Raw genomic sequence first — 13,691 nt, forward strand, 5'->3', positions numbered from 1 at the left:
ACTGGAACGAGGGCTCCAGTGGCAACGAACGCTGGATCAAGAGAGAGATTCCAAGTGAAAAGACAAGGGGTGCTGCTTTGAGTAGGTATGGCTCCCATAGACTCATGTGTTTGAATGTGGCCCATTGGTAGTGGCACTATTAGGAGGGCGTGGCATTGTTGGAAGAAGTGTGTCACTGTGAGGGCGGGCTTTGAGGTCTCCTATGTGACACCATCTCCTGCTGCCTGTGGGTCAAGATGTAGAACTCTCGGAGCCTTCTCCAGCACTGTGTCTGCTGCATACTGCCAGGCTTTCCCCCATGATGATAATGGACTAAACCTCGGAACTGTAAGCCAGCACCAATTAAATGTTTTCCTGTATAAGAGTTGCCATGGTCATGGCATCTCTTCACAGCAATAAAACCCTAAGGCAGGTGGCATTGGCAGTAGAGAGGGCACTAAAAGTCTCGGGACTAACCAGGTCCTCTGCAAGAGCAGCGAGTGCTCTTAACCACGGAGCCATCTCCCCAACCCCAGGAAGTACTAACAGAAAGAATCTAAGCCTCAGGAACAATGGCACCAGGCAAGGGCCACTGAGCTTGCTTGTCCAGGTAAAGCACTTGCCAACACTAAGCCTCATGACCTAAGTCTGTGTCCCCCGGACTCATACCCTGGAAAGAACTGACTTTAAAAATGTTGTCCCCTGACCTCTACACATGAGCCATAGCACAAACACACACACAATTAAAATGATTAACTAATATCATTAGTAATCGCAACAGGCGATAACAGTAATAGTAGCTGCACAGCACCATGTCAGTGTGTTGGGGCAGCTTAGTGGATCAAGACAACAGATACTTTAGTGAGGGACAGTAACCTCCCCTCAAACCCACCAGTTCAGCTGTGCAGAAGAGCAGAGGAAAAGTCTGGGTTTTACTTTCTTTGAGTCTGAGTCACAGAATCTTTGCTAAGTATCTTTTTTTTTTCTTTTCTTTTCTTTTCTTTTCTTTTTTTTTTTTTTTTTTAAATCCTTCAAGACATGGCTCTTCTGTGTAGCCTTGGCTGTCCTGGATTCTCTTTGTAGACCAGGCTGGCTTCACACTCACAGAGATCTGCCTGCCTCTGCCTCCTGAGTGCTGGAACTAAAGTATCCATTCTTTGGAGAAATCCTCCATATTTCCCCCCCTCCCCGAAACCTCTTGTTACCCAAGCTGGCTTGACCTCACTCCGTGGCTAAGATGGCTACTGGAAGAGGTGTGTCACTAGGGATGGGCTTTGATGTTTCAAAAGACTCACATCTTTCCCACTCTCCTTCACTTTGCCTTCTATTTTCAGATCAAGATCTGAGCTGGGCATGGCACACCCCTTTAATCCCAACACTTTGGAGGCAGGTGGATCTCTGAGAGTTTGAGGTCAGCCTGGCCTACAGAGCGAGTTCCAGGACAGCCAAAACAGTCAAGGTCACACAAAGAAACCCTGTCTCTGGGGGGTGGGGAGTTGGGGAGAAGATCCAGCTGAAGGGTATTTTCTTAATCAGTGATGGATGGGGGAGGGACAGCACATTATGGGTATCGCCATACGGCACTGGTGGTCCTGGGTTCTATAAAAAAACAGGTGGACCCAGCCAAGGGGAATAAGCCAGTAAGCAGCACTCCTCCATGGCCTCTGCCTCAGCTCCTGCCTCCAGGTTCCTGCCCTGTTTGAATCCCTGACCTGTCTTCCTTTGATGGTTCCCAGTGATAGGGAAGAGTAAGCCAAATTAACCTTTTCCTCCCCAAGTTGCTTTGGTCACCGTATTTCATCACACCAAGGGTAACCCTAAGACACCATGTAGCCCTTGGCTGGCCTCGGAACACACTGTGTACCAGACTGGCCTTGAACTCAGAGGTCCAACTGCCCCTGCCTCCCATGTGCTGGGAGGCCTGTGTCACTACACTTGGCAAAACACATACCTTTTAAGCCGTAACTTTTGACCCTTTGTCCCCAGTCATAGTGTAAAAATGTCTTCAGTCTGATTGTATTTACCTGTTGTCTCACTGTGTAGCCTTGGTGGGCCTGGAGCTATCTAGACAGGCTGGACCCAAGCTCCTAGAGTTCTGCCTGCCTCGGCCTCCATAGGGCTGGGCTTAATCAGTCCAATTTTAAAAGTTCCCAGAGTTAAGCAAGGTGATGGTAGCACACACCTTTAATCCCAGCACTCAGGATGCAGAGGCAGGCAGATCTGCACACACACACACACACACACACACACACACGTGCACACACCACAGACCCTTAAAATCTGGCTAATAGTTACTTCTATATCCTCCTTACCTGACATTTCTAGTTATCGATAATTTTAGTTGAAATTATGTGAAATCCTGTGCAACTACTGACAAATTTCTTTGACTGTGCACGGCATGTTACAAAATATTTATTGCATGTTAAATGTATTCTTGTTTTCTCCAGATAAAGTTTCATTGCAGCCCATGCAGGCTTTGAAGCTGTGATCCTCCTACCTCAATCACCAAATGTTGGGATTACAGGTGTGTACCGCTGTTCACAGTTTAAAATGTATTTGTTACAAACACACCATAAAAGGGCTTCATTATGATGGGGTTGAAGCCTATGACGCCCCCCCCCCACATGCTTCTCTCATTTAACAGTAAGTACATGTAGGTGGGTGTGCCCGTTTCTAGATATCATATCAATGGCCATGAGTTTTGTTAATTACGAGTCACAACTGTGACCAAATCATGGACAAAAGGCAACTTTGGGGAGAACGGGTATTTGGGGCTCACAGTTCAGATCTATGCAGCCCATCCTTGCAGGGAGGGCATGTGGTAGAAATGGCTGGCTGGGTCCATGGCCCTGTTCAGGAAGCAGGGAAAGGGAGAGATGGTGCCCCCCTGCCCTTTCGCCTTTATGCCCTTTCTATTCCCAGCACGTGGGGCAGTGTCGCCCACACTGAGGGACTCTTCTCAGTTAGCCTCTCAAAACAGCCCCAGAGACACACCCAGAGGTGTGTCCCCGTGCGCCCCGCCGTTTCTCAGTGTGATCAAGTTGACAACCATCAAGTAAGTTATTTCTAATTTTGTGCTACTGGAAAAAAAAAAAAAAAAAGAATGCAATGGCCCCTCTCTGTAGGCATCTTTTGTGGGCGTGTGCAAGGATCCCTTAGGGGTGGACATGGCGATGTGAAGTTGCCACAGCAAGGATTTTAATAGTGGCAAAGAAGGCACCTCAGTGGTGGAGCGCCTGCCACTCAGCAGTGCAGGAGCAAACCCACTCAATATCTGGAAATGCTCTCTCGTTTCAAGCCAAATGTCCCTAATAGTATTTGAGTTGAGCACACTTTTAATTATTTAGTCATGTTACTGCCTCAGTTAATGATATTACCTCGGTTGTCGTTAATTGGGAATCCACATTTTTTTTTTCCCACCTATTCATTTCTTTCCTTTTAAGAACATTGTGAGTATAGATGTGCAGGTCTAAGTGTGCATGGGCACAAGGAGGTGAAAGGTCAATGTTGTATGTATGTGCTGTCACTTGTGAGAGGAAATTAAGGTCGTCCACTATAAGGAATAGCTGTGTTCGCTGTGATGCGGTTTGACCATTGTTTTTGAGACAGGTTCTAATGTATCGTTGGCTCCCTATGTAGCCAGAGATGACCTTGAACTTCTGAGCCTCCTGCCTCTGCCTTTCAAGTGCTGCTGGGATTACAGGCATAATTTTTTTTGTGCTTGGGATTAAACCTACAACCACCAGCATGCTAGGCAAACACACTTCGGCTGAGCTCTATCCCTGGCCCTTCATTTTATAGTTTTGGAGACAGGCTCTCACTAAACTGCCCAGGCTGGCTTTGATCCTGCAGTCCAGGCAAAGCCTTGAGCTTGCCATCTTTCTGGCTCACCCTCTCTGGCAGCTGGGGTTATGGGCCTGCACCACCAGGCTCAGCTTTCAACGTGACATTTTAGAAGATCTTAGTCTCTACCAAACAGAGTAGTGCAAAGGTTTCTGAACACAGATGAGGAGAAAAGGCAGGAAGCTTTTTGCAAACTCACAACAGGTTTGTGAGTTTGCAAAAATTTAAAATGCATCCAATGTCAACGAAGTGATTAGGGAACTCACCCTCTGTGCTACTCCCCCTTTATCCAGCCAATCAAGGGTTGACACTGCTCCTACAATCCAGGCATGGAGACAAAGCTTGGTTTCGCCCTGTGACTGAACTTCCAAGGTGAGAGACCAGCTACCTAGGATGGGTCTGTAACCGAATAGCTCAGTGTCCTCATTATCTTGACTTCAAGGCTGGGGTGTGGCTTTGCCTGCTGAAACTTCAAGGTTCACTTCTTAGAAGGGGGAGAACGGGCCCGCGAAGACGAGGTGGAGGGAAAAGATGCCTGAAATCCGTGAGTGTGGGCTGCCGCAGACCCAGCCGGTGGAGTTTCACGTGCCCCCCCGCGGGGCTCTGGATCCAGAAGGTATGGACCCAGATCCCGAAGGGGGAGCTCCATACTCCACAGGTGGGGCTTCATATCTGGGAGGTGGGGATCCAGACTGCACAGGTGTAGTTTCGTATCTGGAAGGTGGGACTCCGTACTCCACAGCGGGGTCTTCATATTCAGGAGGCGGGGCTTCGTACCCAGGGGGCGGAGCTCCATAGCCAGGAGGGGGCACTCCATAGCCCGCAGGGGTAGCTACGTATAGAGGAGGAGGGGATCTGAATCTCTCAGCTCCGTATCCTGGAGGCAGGACATCATATCTGGGGGGTGGGGCTCCGTATCCTGCAGGTGGGACTCCATAGGCAGCTAGGATGGCAAAAAGAAGGGGGAAAAAATCATAACCCTGCGAACAAAGAATAACTGAGGAACATAAAAAAATAATGCGTGGGGGGGGGGGACCTCACACACCCGAATTCAGCCATGCTAAAACCTTTCCTTTAGCAGTTACCCCGTCTTATCATTCCTCTGATAAGGTTACCTGAATGAACTGGAAACAACCTTCTAGTTACACTGGTCATGACTCACATTTTATTGATAAAGTTTGTTTGGGGTTATGAAAAGAGACATACCTTCAATGAGGAGTATAATTTGGAAAGTAGAAGGGGAGGTGGTTTTAAAGGAGAGGCGGCTCTGGAGAGACTGCTCAGGGTTAAAAGCACTGGCTGCTCTCTCAGGGGACTCAGGTTCAACCACCAGTTCCCACCAGGCTCGACAAGGTTCCAGGCTCCTCCCAGATCTTACCACCTCCCTCCCTACTTCATGTTCTCTCTCTCACTCTCTCCCTAAACCACAAAACAACCAAACAACCAAATGAAAAACAAAGGTAGAAACAAACAAACAAATAACATTACGACAAAACAAAAACATTTTGTATTGGCCAGCCACACCTAGGCATAGGGTCTGCCCTGCAGTGCGGTTGATAAACCCAGTGACCCTCCTCTAGAGAAAACGGATTTTTCCTTTCTCTGAGGGCATCAGTTACAAAAGCTACTCTGTGCCCACTTTCCCTTCTGCATAAGGGGATTCTGTCTGTTTTGAACTTCTCCAAGTCTTTACATGCACTGTCAGTCTCTGTGAATTATATACATCAGTCCTTTGTATCTAGAGCACGCTGGTTCCTTGGCGTCATCTACCACCTCTGGCTCTTACAATCTTTCTGCCTCCTCTTCTGCGTAGATCCCTAAGCCTTCAGGGGAGGGTTTTTGTGGTGTTTTGAATGAGAATGGTTCCCTTAGGCACATGTATCTGAATGTTTGGTTCCCGGATGGTGGACTGTTTAGGAAGGATTAGGAGGTGTGGCCTTGTTGAAAGAGATGTTCCCTGGGGTGGGCTTCGAGGTTTCAGAGGCAAGACACGAAGCCCAGTCTTAACGCTGTCTGCTCACGGATGAGATGGAAGAGCCCAGCTACTAGCTCCGGCACCAAGCTCATCTGCCCGTCACCACACTTGCCATGGTGACTGTGGATTCCCCTTTGAAACTACAGGCAAGCCAGCCCTAAGTTGAATGCTTTATTTTATAAGTTGTCTTGATCGTGGCGTCTTGTCACAGCAATAAAAAAGTAACTAAGACAGGTTTGATAAAAACATCCCATTTAGGACTGAGTGCTCCAAGGTCTCTCACTCTCTGCATTTTGTCCAGTTGTGGGTCTCTGTGTTAGTTGCCATCTACTGGAACAAGAAGCTTCTCTGATGAGGACTGAGTGATGCACTGATCTATGGCTGTATCACTGTGTCATTAAGAGTCACTTTATTGCTATGTTCCTTCAGCAAAACAACAGCCTTATTTTTCCGCTGGTCTCATGATCTACTTAGTCTCAGGTTCTTGGCCACATTAACAATGTCAGGTATGGGTTCCTTAATGGAGTGGGCCTTGAACCCAATAAAAAATGGTTGGCTGCTCCCCTAGCATCCGTACCACTTTCGTACTAGCATATCTTGTAGGTAGATTGCCGCTACAGATCACAAAGAGTGGAGCTGGGTGATACTGATGATTACCTTTTTCCCTCCAGTAATGTCTCCTAGAAATGTCAGAGAAGCTAACTCATGAAGCCTCGCCAGCATGGCTGCCTAAACATGACTTGAAGGAGGAAGACACCAAAAGACATGGTGCCCTGAAGAAGGAAAAGTCCGCGAAGTTTCAACCCTAGACAGGAAGCTATAGGCAGCAAAGGAATACTGAGAGTTGGGGACATAGTCCTCCCCGGGAAAGAGCACACAAACTGGTTATCTAATACCAAACGGTCAGCCCTAAAAACATACACATATGAGTGATACTAGATGGACTGAGCAGATTTTACATATCTATTTACGGAACACACACACACATAGCGACAAGTAAAGAAAATGAGGCCAAGAGTTTGAAATAGAGCACTGTGTGTGTGTCTGTGTGTGTGTGTGTGTGTGTGTGTGTGTGTGTGTGTGTGTGTACACATGGGAGGGTGTGAAAGAAGAAAAGGGAAGGGGAAACTGATGTAATTATATTATAATCTCAAAAAAATAAAAACATATTTAAAAAAAATAGAATAATGTCTGATGTCCCTGGTCATGACACACACTTGCCTTTAAATCAACAAGCCAGATGAACAGAGAGAATAAAATCGAGATACTCTCACATGTCAGATGTCTAGAGTAGAACAGGTTAGGAGCTTAGAAACCAGCCAGGCAGTAATATTGCATGCCTTTAATCCCAGCACTTTGGAAGGCAGAGGCAGGTGGATCTCTGAGCTCCAGGACAGTCTGGTCTCCAGAGTGAGTTCCAAGATAGCCAAGGTTACACAGAGAATCCTTGTCTTGGCGGGGGGGGGGGGGGGAAGAGCTTGGAAATCATCACTTTTATCCTCACTATAACAATCTTTTAAAAAGAGATGAGCTGAAAACCCATCAATGAAAATCAATCACAAGGCAAGCTGCCACAAAACATGGAGAGACAGTGACAATGGGGGGCCAGAATAACAGTGGTTACAAGTGAGGAAAATGCATGATATATGCTTCATGTACATGAAGAGGCAAAGACAACAGAAAAGGAAACAGGAAGAAAACTAAAGCCCCTGGTACTGAAGAGTTTAGGTTAGCCTGGGTATAGTTAGCCTGAGTAAAGAGCCATCTTGACTGGGAGCTGAATTCAGGTACCAGGAAATATCACAGAATGTACACTTGGCAGAGAACAAAGTTAACTCTCCTAGCAACAGCCTTCAGGAAATAATACAGAATAAATGCTTCATAGAAAATAGAGACAAACTCCCTGGCAATAATCAATGGGAATCGGTTGAGAATCGGGTAGGAAAATTCTCCCCAATGTTTCAGATGTGGTTTAGAAAAATAGCCATTGTGATTATATGCCTTAGCCTCTGTGATTGTGTGCCTCAGAAAAGGTCACCCCGCCCTGCTAAACTTCACCCAATTCTGTAACACCAAGGCTTGTGCCCCCCTGCTTGCCATGGAAACCCCCTGCTCACAGACTTTCCCTTTAAAAATCCTGTTCACTCAGAGCTCAGGGTCCCACTTCTCTACTGCTGCATCGGAGAGACTTGGGTCCCAAGTTTGATCGCTCTCATAATAAAGCTCTCTTGCTATTGCATCGAGTCGTCTCCTGGTGGTCTCTGAGGGTCCCGTGAATCTGGCATAGCAGTAACTACAAGAGCAACCCTGAAGAGTCTCACTCCTAGCCAGATGAGAGTAAGACCTCACACCAAAAACCCACAATCCTGTTCTATAACTTACTATATCATGACACACATTCAATAAAAAGCCACAGACATCCATAGGTGTGGTTTTGCATGGCTATACTCTCAACTCTGTGGGAGGCTCAAATAGGAGATGCTAAATTCAACGACAAAAAAAAACCAAAACAAACAAACAAACAAAAAAAACCAATAGCTTGGACCTATGGTACACATCTTTAATCTGGAGGCATGGGCCTGCAAATCTTTGAATTTGATGCCATCTTGGTCTACATAAGTTGCAGGTCAGCCCAGGCTATACAGCGAGAGCCTGTGTCAACAACTAAACAAAAAAAACAAAAAAACAAAACAAAAAAAAAAAAACAGCACAAAAATCAAAACAAAGGGCCAGCAAGATGGCTCAGTAGATAAAGGAATGTACTACCAAGCCTTAGAACCAAGTTCAATTCCTGGGACCATAGTGGAAGGAGAGAGCTGACTCCCACAATACATATCCTATGACCTGCATAAGCAAGCTATAGCAGGCACATTAAAAAAAAAAAAAAAAAAAAAAAAAAAAAAACTCACACCTATGACCAGCACCATGTGAGGCTGAGGCATGGAGGATTACCACAGTCCAAGGCCAGCATGGCCTACAAAATAAAACCACAGTATGAGACCTTGTCTTAAAAACTAGCCATGGTACGGGAGACCTGTAATCTCAGCACTTGGGAGAGAGAGGCAGGAGAATCAGAAGTTCAAGGGCAGCCTTGGCTACACAGTGAGTTGAGATCAGCCTGAGCTACACGAGACCCATCTCACAGCAACAACAAAACCCTTTCTTTTAAAAACTGTCTCAGATATTTCATTATAGTAGCAGAAATCTATCACACAGAGAGATGGGAACACTGGGAAAGAATCAATATTTATTTTCTGTACTCTGAAGTGTTGTTTGGGTCTGACATCAAAGGCTCTTTAAAAAAAAATATTATTTTTGAAACAGGGTCTTCCTCTGTTGTCCTGGAACTCACTGTGTAGACCAGACTGGCCTTGAACTTGAAGCAATCCATGTGCTTCTTCTGCCTCTGGAGTCTGACTGCTGGCATTAAAGGTGTGTGCCACCATACCCCATGTTCCGTTTTTATTTATGTATGTGTGTCTGGACATGTACTCCCTGGGTATGCTGGTCTGAAGAGGGCATCAGATCCCCTGAGGTTTGGTGCAGGTAGTTGTGTGGTTGCTGGGAACTGAAACCAGTCTCCTGGGAACTGAAACCAGTCTCCTGGGAACTGAAACCAGTCTCCTGGGAACTGAAACCAGTCTCCTGGTTGAGCAGCAAGGGCTCTTAACGACTGAGCCTCTCTCCAGCCTCCAGTAAGGTGCTCCCTCCCTCTCTCTCTCTCTCTCTCTCAGTCTCTCTTTCACTTTGTAGACCAGGCTGGCCTCGAACTCACAAAGATCCACCTGCCTCTGCCTCCCAGAGTGCCGGGATCACAGGCGTAGGTCACCACGCCCTGCTGGAAGGCTCTCTTGAAAGCAGCTCTAGTTCATTTTCTTGCTGCTGAGACTTTGCGCTCAGTGTACCGTGAACGCCTCAGATACTTGGCAGTCGTGTGGTTTCTAGTCAGCCTTCAAGCGCTGAGAACTGCCCGGCAGGCACTTACAGTCTAGTGAAAGGCCGCCGGGGCACAGACGCCTATAAACAGTGTGTGGCAGGATAGGTTTGCCGTTTTTTTAATCCTGGACTTCAAAATGAGACATTTTAACACAGCAGTGATACTATCTCAAGGATATCATAAATAAAAGGAATGGCGCTTAACTGATACATTATTGAGCAAGCCAGGTCTTCATGGAAGCCCGCAATTTTCTCCATCTATGCCTAACGTTGAAGGGTACGGGGTCGTGGGGCCAGGGTGCGGTTGGAAGGCATGGCAGACTTGAGGGCCATGACAGTGTAAAGTAAGGGATGAGGCGGGTAGGGCTGCGTTTTCTGCTCAGGCTCCTCACTAACAGGGCTGCGTAGGTGTGCTCTGCTTATACGTCATCAGTCTGAAACACGGCACAGAACCTCAGCCCTCCGGAGGCTGAAGCAGTGCAGTCAATTCCAGGCCAGCCCTGTTCACACACAGAATTACAGACAAGCAGAATGTAATCTGAAATGCAAGTCCAGCCATTTGCTTACTCACTATTGGCTTTCCACCAAGAAACAAAGCCACGGACACCCCAAACCCTGGCGCTTCTCTTGAATCAGACCTCAATCAAACAAGGCTGTGACAAATTGTCTTCGAGCCTTTGGCATACTTTTCCACTTCCTGGAGGGCTCCTCTTCCCACACCTCACCTTGGCATGCCTGTGGCCATGTATACTCCTTTCTCCGCATCTTACCTTGGCTTGCCTGTGGGGCATACATGTGCCTCTCCCCAGGAACAAGATAAATGCCTGGAGGGCCCATCCAGAAACTTGCAACTCTGAGTGGAAATCCTTGGGCAGCTGAGAAGACAATTTGACAAAATAAGAACTTTTTCTTCTTCAGATCTATACAGTAGCTATGAACTGAATAGCTAACAGTGTTGACTGCTTCCTTACCTGTGAGGCAACAAAACTGATACTTGGCATATGAGCTAACAATACTCTTCTATACCAGGTAAAAAATACATGTGGCTCTTTTCTTAATCTGCATACTTAATTGAGAGCAGAAAACTTGTCCCATTGTCTGTGGTTATTTAGGGCCTAATATAGTACTATATAATCATCACTTAGTTGGTTTCCCTATCTATGTATGAAGAGAACATAATAGTATCTATATCATAAGGTTTTATGAGCATTAACCTGATCTTTGTAAAAGGGCTTAGACCACTGCCCAGCATAGTAAACATTTAAAAAGTGCCAACTAAAGTACGTGTCTCTAAGTTGAACTAATTTCCTCTCAGACTTACACTGATTATAAATCTTGACCATGACACACGGCCTCATAGCTCATTCACTGCAGTAACCTAGATACACTTTACCCTTCTTCCTCTGTATCTGCAGCACCATAGTCATGCCTCTGTTAAAGCAAGTGAAAACGTATCTGCAAATGCCCATCTTTACTAAGCCGCGTTTTCAGCATCTAGATTGGAGTTTGAGGTGGATAGCAAAAAAAGAAAGGGAAAGAACGAAACGACAACTCAGAGAAGAGAGTGTCAAGGCACAAAGTGCAGTCTGAGTGGATTGTAAGTGTGGGTAGTAGCCGGTGGCGGTGGTGGCGGACATGGTGGCGCATCCCAGCACTCAGGAGGCAGAGGCAGAGGTGAAACTCTATGAGTTCCATTCCAGCCTGGTCTACAGAGTGAGTTCTAGGACAGCCAAAGTTACACAGAGAAACCCTGTCTTGAAGAAAAAAAAAAAAAAAAAAGAGTGCGGGTGGCATGAAGTGAGACTAGCTTGGATGAGAACATGGCATAAAAGTGTATTTTATCAACCACAGAAAGCACTCTCTGCACAGCCGTTAGGTCAGTACTTTAGGACAGTAGTAATCCTCATTATCCTCTCATGGACAAGAGCAAACAGAAGAGAAGCAAGGGCAAGACCAAGGCGAGAAGAGCAAAACGCTTGTGGCAAAGCCGTTCCCAGGTCAGGCTCAGGGGATTGGCACAGCCTTGTTCTAATCCATGTACAAATATTGGAGAGCTTACAGAAGGCACTGGCTGCTCCCGGCCCGAGTCTGCTCCCACAGAGAGGCTCCTACTGAAGTCCCTGACCTCTCTGTTTGTGCTGCTCTTATAAACACTCTTGGGTTTCTGGGCTGCGCCGGGTGCTGCTCCATCAGAGCAAACACAGTCCACTGGATCCCAGCTACTCCGGACATGCGTGCGTTTGTCCTTCATCCCCCAGTCACCCCACTCAGGCGTCCAGAAACAAGGGGTGCAGGATATAGCAGTTTCAGGTTAGACCACAGGCTCCCAGCTCCTCCGGGACAGGGTGAGGATAATAAGTACATTGTATGGGACTCGACACATGACAGGTAAACTCCTTAACCCCTGGAGCTTTTACTGTGTTGGTCACTCACTGGCAGAGGCAGCTTTGGCCATCAACTGGGCGAAGTCGATAGCACCTCCTTTCCTGAAGACCATTTTAAAGGTAGCGGACCCTTCCCAGCCACCTGGAGGAAGGAATGGCAAATGACTTACAGGCCCTGAGAAACACGCTCTGCCAACAGGAAGGTCGGCTCTGATCTGAACTCTAACGTGAAGCAAGTCCGAATCTTAAGCTTTCTAGAATCTTTTCTGGGGTGTAGGGGAGGCACTTCTAAGAGAGAGAGAGAGAAAAAAAACTTACCATCTGGAACTGCCTGAATCGTCCCTTTAATGTAGTTTGCACTAAAGACTGGCTGTTCAACGCTGCAGTTACTCATGAGATGAAATGGCATCGTAAAAGACAACATGGGATCGTTGTTTGGATGTGAGGTCACAAAAATCACCTAAGTGAGGAAGGAAACTTTGGAAAAGGGACACAGAATTTGTCCATGGACAGAGACTTGCAAAAGCAAGTGGCACTGTGGCCTAAGTGAGAAAAATCATCTTTCACCCTCCTGCAAACTAAGTTTCAAAGTAAAACACCTTAAAAGCCAATGTTTAGCTTTCATTTTGTTTTGGGGTTTTTTTTGTTTTTGAGACAGGGTTTCTCTGTGTAGCCCTGGCTGCCCTGGAACTCACTTTGTAGACCAGGCTGGTCTCAAACTCAGAGATCTGCCTGCCTCTGCTTCCCTAGTGCTGGGATCAAAGGAGTGCACCACCATGCCCAGATGTTTAACTTTTTTCTTAAACTTTAGGAAAAAAAAAAAACAAATGTTAAGCTAACTAGCCAATCAAAAGAAAAGTAAAACTTACCCGGTACGAGGTGAGAAACAGCGTCCCCCTCCTCGTACCACTGAAGAGGTTGGAGCCTGGCGGTGACTGGGGAAAGGAGAGTTCCACATCTAAACTCTTCATCAAGAGGCTGCAGAACAGCAGAGCAGGCAGCAAGGGTTAAGAAGCTCATCAGACGAGCAGGGCAGCCATGGCCGGCGCCTTTAACCCCAGCACTCAGGAGACAGTGGCAGGTGAACTCTGAGTTCAAGGCCAGCCTGGCCTACAGAGTGAGTTCTAGGACAGCCAAGGCTACAGAGTGGACTTGTCCAGGGTCGAGGGAGCACACAAAATGACAAACACGGGGGTGGGGTGGCAACTCTAGGCTAGAGTACCTGCCTAGAACACGGAAGGCCAAATGAAATCCCCAGCACCGCCAAAGAGGACATCAAAACTGTACAAAGGTGTCGATCCATAAGCATTAGTCACTACTCCTATTTTAGGGAAACGAACGGGATTCAAGCAATATTGTTCTTGAACAATTTACTTCTATCCTCCCTTTAAAAAAAAGATTACATTGGGGCGAGCAATGGTTCATCGGTTAAGATCACTGGATCCAGGTTTGATTTCCAGCACCCACATGGCACCTCACAGTGGTCAGTAGCTCAGTGCCAGGAGAGCTGATGCCCTCTTCTGGTCTTCAAGGGACCTTCATGAACATGGGGCACACACACAGGCAGGGGAAAC

At 46.8% G+C, this 13,691-nt stretch overlaps 1 protein-coding gene across 1 annotated transcript; it reads right to left on the reverse strand.

Moving 5' to 3' along the window:
• Positions 1–4,300: 4,300 nt before the first annotated feature.
• Positions 4,301–13,095, reverse strand: Wbp2nl (WBP2 N-terminal like; the record flags this gene model as incomplete). Its single annotated transcript, XM_055609495.1, is given in 6 exon segments — positions 4,301–4,420; positions 4,422–4,765; positions 10,504–10,608; positions 12,167–12,259; positions 12,436–12,577; positions 12,987–13,095. Coding segments are annotated over 6 exon segments (913 nt in total), but the record flags the coding sequence as incomplete, so codon positions are not given.
• Positions 13,096–13,691: the final 596 nt, after the last annotated feature.

Source organism: Psammomys obesus, unplaced genomic scaffold (genome assembly GCF_907164565.1).
Source record: "Psammomys obesus unplaced genomic scaffold, mPsaObe1.curated_primary_1811, whole genome shotgun sequence".
In the NCBI taxonomy this organism is placed as follows: Eukaryota; Metazoa; Chordata; class Mammalia; order Rodentia; family Muridae; genus Psammomys; species Psammomys obesus.